Source organism: Carlito syrichta, unplaced genomic scaffold (assembly GCF_000164805.1).
Source record: "Carlito syrichta isolate Samal-C Ts95f unplaced genomic scaffold, Tarsius_syrichta-2.0.1 Scaffold288820, whole genome shotgun sequence".
Lineage (NCBI taxonomy): Eukaryota > Metazoa > Chordata > Mammalia > Primates > Tarsiidae > Carlito > Carlito syrichta.
In genome coordinates this window covers 31,629-46,609 of record NW_007232916.1, presented here as the reverse complement: position 1 = coordinate 46,609, position 14,981 = coordinate 31,629, and the positions used below count along the sequence as shown (strand labels likewise).

General features: G+C 36.5%; 1 protein-coding gene across 1 annotated transcript in view; it reads right to left on the bottom strand.

Annotated features, from left to right (window-relative positions):
- Positions 1-12,216: 12,216 nt before the first annotated feature.
- Positions 12,217-14,981, bottom strand: part of LOC103255995 (solute carrier family 22 member 24-like) — a 14,975-nt gene continuing 12,210 nt past the window's right edge. Inside the window, exon 2 of the mRNA XM_008053889.1 lies at positions 12,217-12,324. Coding sequence (XP_008052080.1) covers positions 12,217-12,324 — 108 coding nt within the window. The remainder of the gene's footprint in view (positions 12,325-14,981) is intronic.

Below are 14,981 nucleotides of genomic sequence, written 5' to 3'. Positions count from 1 at the left end.
GTCAGCCAATTTTCCCAGCACATTTACTGAATAGGTTTCCTCTCCCCATTGGTAGGTGTGGGGGCTTGTCGAAGATGAGTTGGTTGAGAAATTGAGGTTTTGCTTCTGGAATCTCAATTCTATTCAGTGATCTATATGCCTGTTCCTGTACCAATACCAAGCTGTTTTGATGATTGTAGCTTTATAGTAAAGTTTGAAATCTGGTATTGTGATACCACCTGCTTTGTTTTTTTTGCTGAGGATTGTTCTGGCTATTCTTGGATGTTTGTGTTTCCATATGAATTCCTGTGTTGTTTTTTCTAGGTCTGAAAAGAATGTTGTTGGTAATTTAATGGGTATTGCATTGAATTTGTAGATTGCCTTAGGTAAGATGGACATCTTCACAATGTTGATTCTTCCGATCCATGAGCATGGGATATTTTTCCACTTGTTCATGTCGGCTTTGATTTCTTTGAGCAGTGTTTTGTAATTTTCATTGTAAAGGTCTTTCACGTCTCTGGGAAATTGACCTTCTATATGACCCAGCAATCCCCCTACTGGGAATATACCCAGAGGAACACAAATTAATCTACAAAAAAGATACCTACACATGTATGTTTGTTGCAACTCTATTCACAATAGCAAAAATATGGAACCAACCATGCAGCCCAACAAAGTTGGACTGGATACAAAAAAAATGTGGTACATATACACAATGGAATATTATGCAGTCATAAAGAAGGAAAATATAAGGACTTCATAGCAACTTGAATGGATTTAGAGTCGATCATACACAGTGAGCTATCACAGAAACAAAGAGCAGGTACCATATGTTCTCACTCAAGCGGAGACCTTGAACAATTATCATGATACTATAAGAAAGGGTTTGGTAGTAGTGGGAAATTGCTAGGGAAGGGGGAGTTGAATTGGCAGTTGATGGAAACTGACAGAGGATGTAGGGGCACTCCTCATCAACAAGGGTACCTGCATAGTGAACGTTTGTATATCTAACCCTGAGTTGTACCCCACATCTTTAAAATTAAAAAAAGAAAAAAAGGCACAAAAAAGAAAACTTCAAGAAATTCACAATAATACTTTATAGCACAAATAAATGAATGTAATCAAGGTGGTAGAATGTAAACTTAAATAAACATTAGCTATATAAAAGTCAATGACTTTTATATGTATTTACAATAACTAATTAGAAATTAAAATTATAAATAACTTCAAAGCTCAGCAATTATATCAATCAGGAATAAATTTAATAGAAAAATGTGTGAATTTCCTTATAAATTAGGAAGGATTGCATGAAAATTTAAATTTAGAGAAAGATCTATCATATTTCTAATGAAAATTTAAATTTAGAGAAAGATCTATCATATTTCTAGACCAGAAAATTCACTATTTAAAAAAATGGCAAACTTGCCTAAACTGCTGTATAAATTTAATACAATTCCAATAAAAATCCTAAAGAAAATCACTTTCATTACTTTCAACACCATAGTGAAGTTGCTTGTTTTTGACTTTTACATAAGCATAGTGATTTAGTATGTAATCATTTTTGCCATTCTTTTGTTTACAAGATAGTTTTGATATTTATCCATGTTACTCCATAGAGTAGTTTATTACATTTACTGAATAAAAATCAATTTTTCAAATATACTATATTTTATTTATTCACTGTATAATTAACAGAATTCTAGACTGTTGTTAATTTTGGAATATTATGAATAGTTGAGTATGCTATTTCAAAAATATCAACTTTATCATGGCTCTCTCTGTCAACATTTATTGTTTATGATCAGTTCTCTGATTAAGTTCAAAATTCTTAGATTTTCTTGTCCTTTAAGATTAGTTAATTCACCACTGACATCTCCTGCTACAGTCTTGCATTTCCACTACTTTATGATTCGTCCAAATTTGACCTACCTCCATTGTCTCATGATGCTCTCACAAAGTGCTAGATTACTGCACTGTGAGAAACAAACACTCTGATTCTGAACTGTTTTATAAATTACATATACCATCACACCTGTAACAATCAATTTACAGCTGAGATTATGAATAATGTGACTCTGGAGAATGGTCAGAGTGCCTTAATTTTTCATATCCCCAGGAATTATATACTGGATAATGGCAATGGTTGGCTATTTTTTAAAAAGTACCCAAATTTCTAGCATCACAACTGTGACAGCAGCTGTTATATTGCTACCTTAAATGTTTTCAACACTTAGCTTTAAAAAGCTATTTTGGGGAATTTCAAGGTGGCTGACTAAAAGCAGATGGTGTGCACCTGTCTTATGGAGAGAAGCCAAAATAGGAAGAAAATCTCTACACTCCAATCAGGACGAAGTAGAATACACCCCCAGGATTCAACAAAGAAGTAATGGGTCCCATGAGAAGCAGAAGTGTAAAATCAGACAGCCTCTTGATATGGATTCAGCATGGAGATGCAAATCCCCAACATGGTGAAGAGATGATTGAGTGACTGAAAATTCCCAGGAATCTACACCACCATCACAGAACTTGGTAATCTGAGTAAGAGACAGCCTCTGTGACTTTCCTGGCTCCTGACCCAGCATGCGATCCTGAGTGGTGACTGTGCAGGGGCATTGCCCAAGCCCACATGGAACCCCTCATGCCATTGACCCCTGCAGAGCTTAGTACCAGCTGCCACTGCTCACCAAGGATGGAGGCTCAGTGCTCCTATAAAGGGCAGTGCTTTGTGGCTGCTTCAGCCTCTGCCACAGTTGCCCTTGGGCAAGAGAGAGAGCAATGCAACAGAGTGATAGCATGTGTCCCCAGCTTGCACTCTGCAGCTGAAATAAACAGGAACAGTTAAGAAACAAGATACTCATCACCCTCCTACATCTCAGCTGTTTCCTCCCAGATATGGACTACCTACTCCAGAATCCTCACACTCATCTTACTATAGTGGCAGAGACCTGCCATCCTCAGGCAAGCCAATCTCCAGATCCACTAAGGTGGTCCCCTGTGGTGTTTGTATGCACCCCCTATGAAGCAGACCTCCCACAGCCAAAATAAGCAGCAGCAACAAGCTGTGATGACACTCTGCACACTCTCCCATGTTAGTTGCTTCTCCACAAGGGGGTACTGCATACTCTAGGCCTCAAATAACCGAGTGGAACACCACACCAACTTGATAACTGTGACTGAGACATGGTGATCCTTGGAAAGTCCAACTGCAGTGCAGCTGCTGCCACCAGATCTCACTTTTAAGCACCATTTGTAGGCCTACACCCTGAGCTACACCACCTAACAAGAAAGCAGCTCTACAATGAGTAGCCTCTAAAGCAACCACAGAATGATACTAGCTGCAACAAGAAACCCATCCAGAACACTTGCTCCCCAAATAACTCAAGAATAAAGCCAGCCAGCCACACATAACTTATTCCACAGCCATACCCAAAGGACAAAAAATTAGAAAAAATCAATAAACTCTATCCCAATAATAGCAAACAAATTAAAAAAATAATGAGAGAAGGCCAGAGGGAGAGAGGGAAGGATGGGAGGAGGGAAAGAGGGGAAAGGCAGAGAAGAGAAGAGAAAGTGAGCATTAGCAGGCTCAGATGAGAAGAAATTAGTGCAAGAATGCCAGCAACACAAAAAAGGGTTGTTTTGCTACACCAACATGATCACACCAGCTCTCAAACAATGGATCCTACACAGAAAGAATTGTCTCCAAAGATGGATATAAAATTCATAATATGGATTGCAAAGAAATTCATTGAGATCCAAAAGAAACTGGACTCCAAAGTCAAAGAGGCCATGAAAACAGTTCAAAAACTGAAAGCTGATGTGGTTATTCTAAATGAGAACCACACTGAATTCCATGAACTGAAGAATATACCATAGAAATTTAAAACCAAAGTGGCAAGCATTAAAAACAGACTTAATCAAGTAAAGGAAAGAATTTCAGAGCTTGGAAACTGATCCCTAGAAGCAACTAAATAAGACAAAAATAAAGAAGACAGAATTTTTTTAAAAAGAACAAAGGCTTTGAGAGGTATGCTATTGTGTAGAGATATGTAAAGACACCAAATCTATATCTGATTGGCATTCCTGAGAGACAAGATGAAAATGGGAGTATTCTGAAGAAAGTTGTTGTAGATATAATCCATTGAAAAATCCATAAACTCCATGTCTATTTTGCCAAAGAGGTTGACAAGCAAAATCAAGAACTCCAGAGAACTCCTGAAAGATACTATATGAAACAACCATACCCAAGGCACATCATTGTTAAATTTTTAAGGTCAGCACAAAAAAGAAAGTTAAAGGCAGTTACAGAGAAAAGACAAAGCACATATCAAATTAGATTCATCAGAATAACAACAGACCTCTCAGCAGAAACCTTACAGGCCAGAAGATATTGTGGGCCCATTTATAGCATTATAATAAAAGAAATGACAACCAAGAATGTTTTATCTCAACAAACTAAACTTTACAAATGAGGTAAAATAAAGTCCTTTCCAAACAAGTGATAAGGGAAGTCATCATCTCTAGACTAGTCCTATAAGAGATGCTTAAGGGAATTCCAAATATGGCAATTAAAAAATGGCATTACCTAACACAAAAGCATGAGCAAATATACAGCTTAGACACCATATAAATCACCCACAAAACTGAGAAAACTAAGCAACTCCTCATAACATTATGATAGAAACAAATTCTCACATGTCTATCAATAACCATCAATGTCAATGACCTTAATGCTCACTTAAAAGGCAAAAAATGGCAAACTAGATTTTTTAAAAGACCTATTCTTCTATTTTCTCTAGGATGCACATCAGCACATTTCACCTTTGATGACAACTATAGACTCAAGGGAAAGAGATAGAGAAAAGCTTTCCAGCTAAATGGAAAAGAAAAAAGAGCAGAAATTGCTATTGTTATATCAGATATGATAGACTTTAAACCAATAAAAGTTAAAATTACCAATGAACAGCACTGCATAATTATAAAGAGCTCAATTCAACAAAAAATGTTAAATATATATGCATCCAACATAGAAACACACAGATTTATAAAACAATTTCTATTTACCTAAGAGAGGACATAGACAGCCACATTATAATAATGGGTGACTTCAACAGTACAGTAACAGCTTTGACAAATCATCAAGAAAAAAATAACTAACAAGGAATTGCTGGACTTAAATTCGACATTTAGCCAATTAAGTCTAACAGACCTCTACAGAACACTTCACCCAACAACTACAGAATATACATTCTTCCCATCTGCACATGAAATGTACTCTAAACTCAGCCACATACTCAGTCATAAATTAACCTTGAATAAATTCCAAATATCAAAATAAAAACAAGTACAGGGGGTAGCCCAAAATGCCTGAACTGGTTAAAAATTATGTGTTTATTCTTACATGTTTAAACTTTATTTACCATCCAAGTACTCTCCATTTGATGCATATTGAGATGCTTTTTCCATTGCTCTGAACAGGTTTTGAACTTGTTAATTTTTATGCCTTTTATGTCTCTGTTTGTTTTTGTTACACCCATTTCACATTGACAAAATATTTCCCTTTGAGGGCTTTTTTCATCTGGGAAAACAAAAAAAAGTTGCTTGGGACAAGACTAGGTAAATAGGGAGGGTGGACATGGAGATCATGCTGTTTTTAGTCAAAAACTGCTGAACACTCAGCACAATGTGGGCAGGAGCACTCATAAATCACCCATCATGAAATGGGCAAATGCATTTAAAGATTCTCCCCCCAAAAATTAACTGAAGTCAAGCACAACCTCTCTCAACACTAGCTGGTACATTGATGCCAAAGGATTCCTAGAACACACACCTAGCTGAGGAAACCTGTATTACAAGAGGCCCACTCTCCAAAAAGATAATTCCAGTTTTTTGGGGGGTCCTCACTCATCCTTCTCTAATCACAGTGGAATAAAACTAGAAAACAGCACCAAGAACAATACTCAAAAAAACACAAATACAAGGAAAATAAACAGCTTCCTTCTGAACAATTTTTGAGTAAACAAAGAAATCAAGAAGAATTAAAAAATTATCTAAAACAATCAAAATAAAGATATAACATACCAAAACCTCTATGATACTGTTAAAGCAATGCTGAGAGGAAAAACTTTGCACTGCACACCCACATCATGAAAATAGAAAGATTTAAAATAAACAAATTTATATCTCACCTGAAGGAACTAAAAAAAAAAGAAAGAAAGAAACCAAAATCAAAGGTAGCAGAAGAAAAGCATAACCAAAATCAGAGCAGAAATAAATGAAATTGAGACAAAAAATAAATACCATACCATAACAGACTAACTAATCAAAAAGTTGGTTCTTTGAAAGGATAAAAAAGATTGGCAAAACTTTGGCCATATTAACAAAAAAGAAAGAGAGATAAAATCCAAATAAACATACTCAGAATTTTTTTAATGACATTACAACTGATTCAGAAGAAATACAAAAGATTAGGAGAGATTATTATAAGCATCTCTATGTACACAAGTTAGAAGATCTAAAGGAAATGCAAAATTTTCTGGAAGCATACAACTTTCCAATATTGAAAAAAGAAGAAATTGAAACTCTAAACAGAACAATAATGAGTCATGAATAACTAATACAAAACTTACCTACCAAAAAAAGATCTGGACCAGATGAATGCACAGCTGAACCCTACAAAATATAAAAGGAAGAACTAGTACCAAAAATACTAAAATTATTCCAAACAATCAAGGAGAAAGGATTCCTCCCTAACTCCTTCTATGAAGCCAACATCATGCTGATACCAAAAAAAGACAAAGACATGACAAAGAAAAAAAACTACAAGTTGATATCCCTGAGTAGCATACATGTAAATCCTCAATAAAATATTAGCAAACTGCATCTAGCATGACATCAAAAAAATCATTCATTGTAATCAAGTGGACTTTATTCCCAGGACACAAGGTAGGTTCAACATATGCAAATCAATAATTGTAATCCACCATGTAAACAGAAGTGAAAACAAGAACCACATGATTATCTCAACAGTCATAGAAAAAGTGTTTGATGAAATCCAACATTGCTCCATAATTTAAAAAACGCTCAACCATCTAGGCATTGAAGAAAAATAGCTCAAAATAATAAGAACCATCTATGGCATTTCCACAGCCAATCACACCTAATGCACAGAAACTGGAAACATTCCCCCTAAGAACTCAAATAAAACAGGATACTCACTCTCAGCACTTCTATTCTGCACAGTACTGTTTGAATTTTTTATAGACTCTGAATATTAGTCCTTTGTCAGATGCATAGCTTGCAAATATTTTCTCCAATTCTGGCTGTTGCCTATTTACTCTAGTCAGAGCAATCAGGCAAGAGAAAGAAATATAAGGTGTTCAAATAGGAGAAGAGGAAGTTAAATTATCTCCTTTTGGAAATGATATGATTTTATATCTAAAAAACCTAAACATTCCAAAAAGTATTCCTACCACTTATAAACAATTTCAGGAAAGTCTTGGGATACAGATATACAAATTCAACCCTCAAAAATCAGTTGCATTTCTATAAACCAACAATGTTTAAGCTGAGAACCAAATCAAGAATGAAATCTCATTTACAGTAGCCACCAGAAAAAAAAATAGCTTGGAATACATCTAACCAGAGAGGTGAAGATCTCTACAATGAGATCTACAAAATACCATTTAAATCAAATATGACACACACAAAAATACGACACAAACAAAAAAATAAAATATGACACAAACATATTACAGGCTCACGGACTGGACAAATCAATATTGTTAAAATGTCCTTACTGCCTAAGCAATCTACAAATCAATGCAATCCCTATCGAGTTACTAGAATTATTTTTCACAGGTATACAAAAAAAAATACTATAATTCATATGGAATCAACAGCCTAAATAGACAAAGCAATCCTAAGCAAAAAAGAATAAAACCAAAGGCCTCACATTGCCACACTGCCAAATTTGCTACAAGCCTACAATATCCAAAGCCGCATGGTATCTGTATAAAAATATACATGTAGACCAATGGAACAGAATAGAGAACCCAGACATAAAACTTCTGTCTTATAACCATCTAATCTTTGACAAAGTCTACAAAACAAACACTAAGCAAGATCCCCCAATTTAACTAAAAATGCTGGGAAAACTGGCATATCATATGTAAAAGGATGAAACTGGACCCCTTCTACTCACCATATATAAAAATGAACTGAAGATGGATTAATGACTTAAATGTAAGACCTCAAATGAAAATCCTAGAAGACAGCCTGGTAAACACTCTTCTAGACATCAGCCTTGGCAATGATTTCATAACCAAGACCTCAAGAGCAAATTCAGCAAAAACCTAAATTGACAAATGGGACCCAACCAAATTAAAGAGCTCTGGTACAACAAAAGAAACCATAAACAGAGTAAACAGACAACAGCCAGAATTGGAGAAAATATTTGCAAGTTATGCATCTGACAAAGGGCTAATATTCAGAATCTATAAAAAATTCAAACAAATGAACACGAAAACATAAAATAAGCCCTTTAAAAAGTGGGCAAAGGACATGATAGGACACTTCTCAAAGTAAGGTGTACAAGCAGCCAATAACATAAGAAATGCACAACATCTTCCTAACCAGAGAAGTGAAAGACCTTTACAATGAGAACTACAAAACACCACTCAAACAAATCCAAGAAGATACAAACAAATGGAAAAATATTCCATGCTCATGGGTAGGAAGAATCAACATTATTAAAATGTCCATCTTACTGAAGGCAATCTACAGATTCAACGCAATACTCATTAAGTTACCAACATCATTCTTCTCAGACCTGGAAATGACAATACAGAAATTCATATGGAAACATAAATGACCTTAAGTAGCCAAAACAATTCTTGGCAAAAGAAACAAAGCAGAAGTTATCACACTTCCAGACTTCAAACTTTACTATAAGTCTGCAGTAATCAAAACAGTCTGATAATGGCTCAAGAACAGGCATATAGAACAATGGAAAAGGATAGAGATTCCAGAAGCAAAGCCTCAAGTCTTCAACCAACTCATCTTTGACAAAGCCTTCAACAACAACCACTGGGGAGAGGAGGAGAACCTATTCAGTAAATGGTGCTGGGAAAACTGACTGACCACATACAGAAGATTGAAACAGGACCCCTACCTATCACCATACACAAAAATTAGCCTAAATGGATCAAAGACCTAAATGTAAAACCTCAAACTATAAGAATCTTAGAAGACGCAGGAGACACCTTTATGGAAACTGGAACTGGCAACCAGTTCCTATTCAGAATCCTAAAGGTCAATAACTTAAGAAATAAGATATATAAGAGGGACCTAATCAAACTAACAAGCTTCTACAAAACTAAAGAAACCATCAAGAGAGCAGGGAGACAGCACACAGAATGGAAAAAATATTTGACAACTGTATATCTGACAAAGGCCTGACATCTAGGATCTATAAGGAACTCAAATGTGCCAAAAGAAAAAAAACAAACAACCTCACTAAAAAGTGGGCAAAATACATGAATAGACACTTCTCAAAAGAAGATATACAGGCAGCCAACAGACACATAAAAAAGTGTTCAGCCTCACTCACCATCAGGGAAACACAAATCAAAACCACATTGAGATACCACCTAACCCCAGTAAGAATAGCCATCATTAATAAAACAAACAACAACCAATCATGGCGAGGATGTGGAGAAAAAGGAACACTTCTATATGACTGGTGAAAATGCAAACTAGCACAACTTCTCTGGAAGACAGTGTGGTGATTTCTGAAAGAACTAGAAATTGACCTTCCATATGACCCAGCAATTCTCCTATTGGGAATATACCCACAGGAACTCAAATATTCTACAAAAAAGATACCTGTACACATATGTTTGTTGCAGTTCTATTCACAATAGCAAAAACATGGAACCAATTGTATTGCCCATAGAACCTGGACTGGATTTTAAATGTGGTACACATACACAATGGAATATTATGCAGCCATAAAGAAAGACAAACATATGGACTTCTGCAGCAACTTGGATTGATTTGAAGTCGATCTTACTTAGTGATCTTTCACAGAAACAAAGAACAGATGTTCCTACTCATAAGCGGAACTTGAACAATTATAATACTATAAGAAAGCATTTGGCAGAAGTGAGAAACTGTCAGGGGAGGAGGGGATTGGCAGTTGAGGGAAACTGCTAGGGGAGGGAGGCACTTACCTCATCAATAAGGGTACCTGCATAATCAACGTTTGTATAACTAACACTGAATTGTACCCCACATCTTTATAATAAAAAATGGTCAGCATCACTACTCATCAGAGATATGCAAATCAAAACCACAATGAGATACCATCTCGCATGAGTCAGACTGGCTATTACTAAGAAGCCAAAAAACGACGTTTCCAAGGTTGTGAATAAAAAGGAGCACTCATACACTGTTGGAAAGAAGGCAAGCTAGTGCTACCTTGTGGAAAGCAATTTGAAGTTTTCTCAAATAAATAAAAACAAATTTACTATTTTCCCAAGCAATCCCACCACTGAGTATATACCCAAAAGAGGATAAATAGTCCTACTAAACAGACACTTACTCTCATATGCATGTTGTAGCATTACCTGTAACACCAAAAAACATGGAGTCGACCCAGGTGCCCATCAATGGTGTACTAGATAAAGAAAATATTGGTACTTATACACCAGGGAATAAAATGCAGGCATAAAAAAGAACAAAATCATGTCCTTTATAGCAACATCTGGATGCAACTGAAAGCACTCAGTCTAAGAGAATTATCCCAGAATCAGAAAACTGAATACCACATGTTGCACTTATAAGTGGGAGGTAAACACTGAATAAACAGGGGTATAAGGATGAGAACAACAGACACTGGTGACTTCTAAAGAAGGGAGGTAGTAGGGCACAAGTTGAAAACCCACCCATTTGGAACCATACCCACCACATGGGTGACTAGTTCAGTAGAAGCTCAAGCCTCACTATTATGCAATATACTTATGTTATAAACCTATATATGCATTCCTTGAATCTAAAATACAATAATTCTTGAGTGATTTAATAAATAAAATGTAAAAAAGTAAATAAAAACCTGTTTTGAAATACTAAAATTTAGATTATTGGCATAATATTTCAGCATACCACATGCATCACCTCATTGATTTTATTGGAGTGCCTACCCATCACTCTTGGTCACCAATGATGTGACAGTCATTCTTTGGCACTCACAAGCCTACAACTCACAGAATTCAGGAGGCACTGAGCCTGGAACCCTTGGAGAAGTTGTACAATGCTGTTTCCCATATCTACACCTTCAAACAGGCTGGATCCCATGAAACATTTTCCTCAGCTCCCATAGATAACTGCTAAGGTTTTGATGTCTCTCCAAATCACAATTTGAAAATATTTTTGCCTATAATTTATTTATTTTTATTTATTTTTACTTTTTTCTAATTTTTTATTTTAAAGGTGTGAGGTACAATTCAGGGTTAGCTCTACAAATGTCCACTATGCAGGTACCCTTGTTGATGAGGTGTGCCTCCCACCCATGGCATTTTCCCACTTCTGCCAATTTCCCTTTCTTATAGTATTATGATAATTGTTCAAGGTCTTGAAATTGTATTAAGAGATTGGACTTTTAAGAGATGGGAGATGACTCTGCACTCATGAATGAATTAATGGTGAAATCAGAGTGTGTTAGTTATCATGGGATGTGCTCCAGATAAAAGGATAAAGTTCAGCCCACATACTCTCTCTGTATTGTGTCTTCCCTTCCACTTTCCACCAGGGGACTGATGCAACATATAGTCCCTGGCCAGATGATGCAGCAATGCTATTGGACCTCCCAGTCTCCAGACTCATGAGTCAAATTAACATCTATTGTTAATACATTAACCAATCTGTGATTTTTTTATAGCAGCAGAAACGGGACTAAGACAGTAACTATTCTTATCCTTCTAAACCACATGTAGTGGCACCATATTTCTAAACCCTGGCCTGAAATACCCCAGGTTTGATGCAGATGTCACACCTACATCTTATACGAAGCACTCAGTGCTGACAAAGTAGCCCACACCACACAGACTGTACTTCTCCATTGTGTGTTTATGTCCCTGAGGACTAAAGTAGCCATGGGACACTGTGACTTGCAATAAATATTTGTTAATATGCTGATGAAAATACCCACTAGTAAAGAAATCTGTGAAACGGAGGCACTCACCTGTCTGATAGATGGCCACATAGAATGCCTCCCACCACCATTCCAGCCATGAATAGAAATTTTGTCACTGAATTCAGTGATTGAGATTCACACACCAGGTCCCACTAGAAAATAATAAAAGCCAGCATATTAGAACTTCATGGCAGCTTATAATCTCTCAGTGCAACCTGATCAAACCTCCATAATATGACTTGGATGTTTCATTATATCAGACTTCTGTGCATTACCTGAACTTTACCCCCTGACCTTGTTGAATTAAGACTCCCCCCACTTAAAAATTAAAAAATACCAAATGCATTTAATTCTACCATGACTGGAAAAGAGGGTATATGGCCCGTTACCATCAAGATGTCTTATTTAAGAGGAACGAGTGGGCAATCTTAGTTTTATGGCCCTTAAATAAGAACAAGATGCCAGGTATAGTTTCATATTAGCTACCACCAAGTTTTATGGACCCAGAGCAAGAAGAGGGATCTGAATTGGATGGGTTTGCTGGTTTCACAGAGGATGGTAGTGCCCAAGTATAATGGTAAGTGATAGTCATGTGGAAGAGAGTTGGTTTAACTGTAATGGTGTATGTCTGATAACACACTGGGTATCCTATGTGATTGCATGGATGAATAGTGCTTGTTGAATAGTCCTGGTAGAAGTAGCTTTCTAGTTGATTAAGGTTTTCTAGTCTAGAAGAATTGATTTGTTTGTATGTGCTTATATGCATGGGGAAAGTAGGTTAATGCACAATTAAACATACATGTCTTATGTAAGGTTATACATATATACATAGTACTAATACATATTCATGGGGGGAATAAAATGCACGATATACATATGGACTTAGTACAATTTTATTAATACTGACATACTAATCAAGAATAATTGTACTATACAAGCACACAGGGAATAGTTTATGGAGAACTCCAGCTTTGGGGGCTGGTGTAAGCCTCTTCCTTGAAGTGGGGTCCTAGGGAGCTTGTTTCCTTCATTTTTGGTTTGCAAGACCAAAGTAATAGTTATACTATGAGTACTTATCATTTGAGCATTTTATTCTTGATCAGGTTAGTTAGAGGCATAAGGACTATGATAACTAGGAAGTATAGGATGGAGGCTGTTTGGTCAATGATGATGAATGGGTGTTCAACAGGTGACCTCCAATTCACGTGAGTGCTAGTAGGTCAGCTACCAGAATTCAGAATAAGCATTGGCTTAGTGGTCAAAAGATTATACTTAGTTGTTTAGATGTGTGGAGTATTGGGATAATAGCAAGGATTAAGATAGATAGTACTAGGGCTAGGTCACCTCCCAGTTTATTAGGGATAGACCATAAGATTGCATAAGCAAATAGAAAGTATCATTCTGGTTTGATATGGGGTGGGATGTTAAGGGGGTTGGCTGAGGTGTAGTTGTCTGGGTCCCCCTAGTAGGTCTGGTGTGAACAGGACTAGAGTTATAAGTAGGAGTATAAGGATTACTAGTCCTAGGATATCTTTAATTGTGAAGTAGGGGAAGAATGGAGTTTTATCAGAGTTGGAGGAAATTCCTGATGAATTGTTAGATCCGGTTTCATGGAGGAATAGGAGATGGACGATTACAAGGGCTGCTACTATGAAGGGCAGGATAAAGTGGAAGGTGAAGAATCATGTTAGGGTAGCTTTATCAACTGAAAAGTCCCCTCAAATTCATTTGACTAGATCAGTGCCGATATAAGGAATAGCTGATACGAGGTTGGTAATGACGGTAGCACCTCAGAATGATATCTGTCCTCATGGAAGGACATAGCCTATGAATGCTGTTGCTATTACAGTGAATAGTAAGAGGATGCCAATATTTCATGTTTCTAGGAAGGTGTAGGAGCCATAATATAAGCCTCAGACTACATGCATGAATAAGCAGATAAAGAATACAGAATCTCCGTTTGCATGTATACATCCGATAATTCAACTGTAGTTTACATCTCGGCAGATGTGTGTTATGAGGAAAGTGAGGTTGTTGTGTCTGATGTGTAGTGATTTGAATTCCTAGGCAAACTCCTAAGAGGGAGCCGAAATTTCATCATGCAGAGATGTTGAAGGGTGAAGGGAGGTCAATGAATGAGTGAGTAATGATTTTTTTGAGGGGGTGAGTTTTTCGCATGTTAGTCATTAGTTCTTGTAGTTGAATAACAATGATGATTTTTCAGGTCATTAGTCATGGTTTATGTCCATGTGGGAATTAATGATTTACGTTGTGTTTTTATTGAGTATAATTTTTTTAATCAATATTTTTTATTTTGATATTGTGAGTTACAGTTAAGGGTTAGGTATACAAATATGCTTCATTCAGGCCCCCTTGTTGATAACAGGTGTCTCCCTGTATCCAGACAGATGTTTCCTAACCTTAGTCCCACCCCCATAGTTTCCCAACACTGTCAGTCGTTTTCTTATAGTAGTGCCTAGGATGACCAAAGTCCACTATATGAGTGAGAATATGTGATACTCAGATCTTTGTTTCTGTGAGAGGTCACTTAGTATTATAGACTCCAGCTCCACCAGGTTGCTGTAAAATTCATGATTTTGTTCTTTTTTATGGCTGCATAGTATTCCATCGTGTATATGTATCACATTTTTTGAATCCATTCCTCTTTTGATGGACAGCGTGGTTAGTTCCAGATTCTTGCTATTGTGAACAATGCTCCAATAAACATTCGTGTGCAGGTATCTTTTTAATAGAGTGATTTGAGTTCTTCAGGGTATATTCCCAGTAGGGAGATTGCAGGGTCACATGG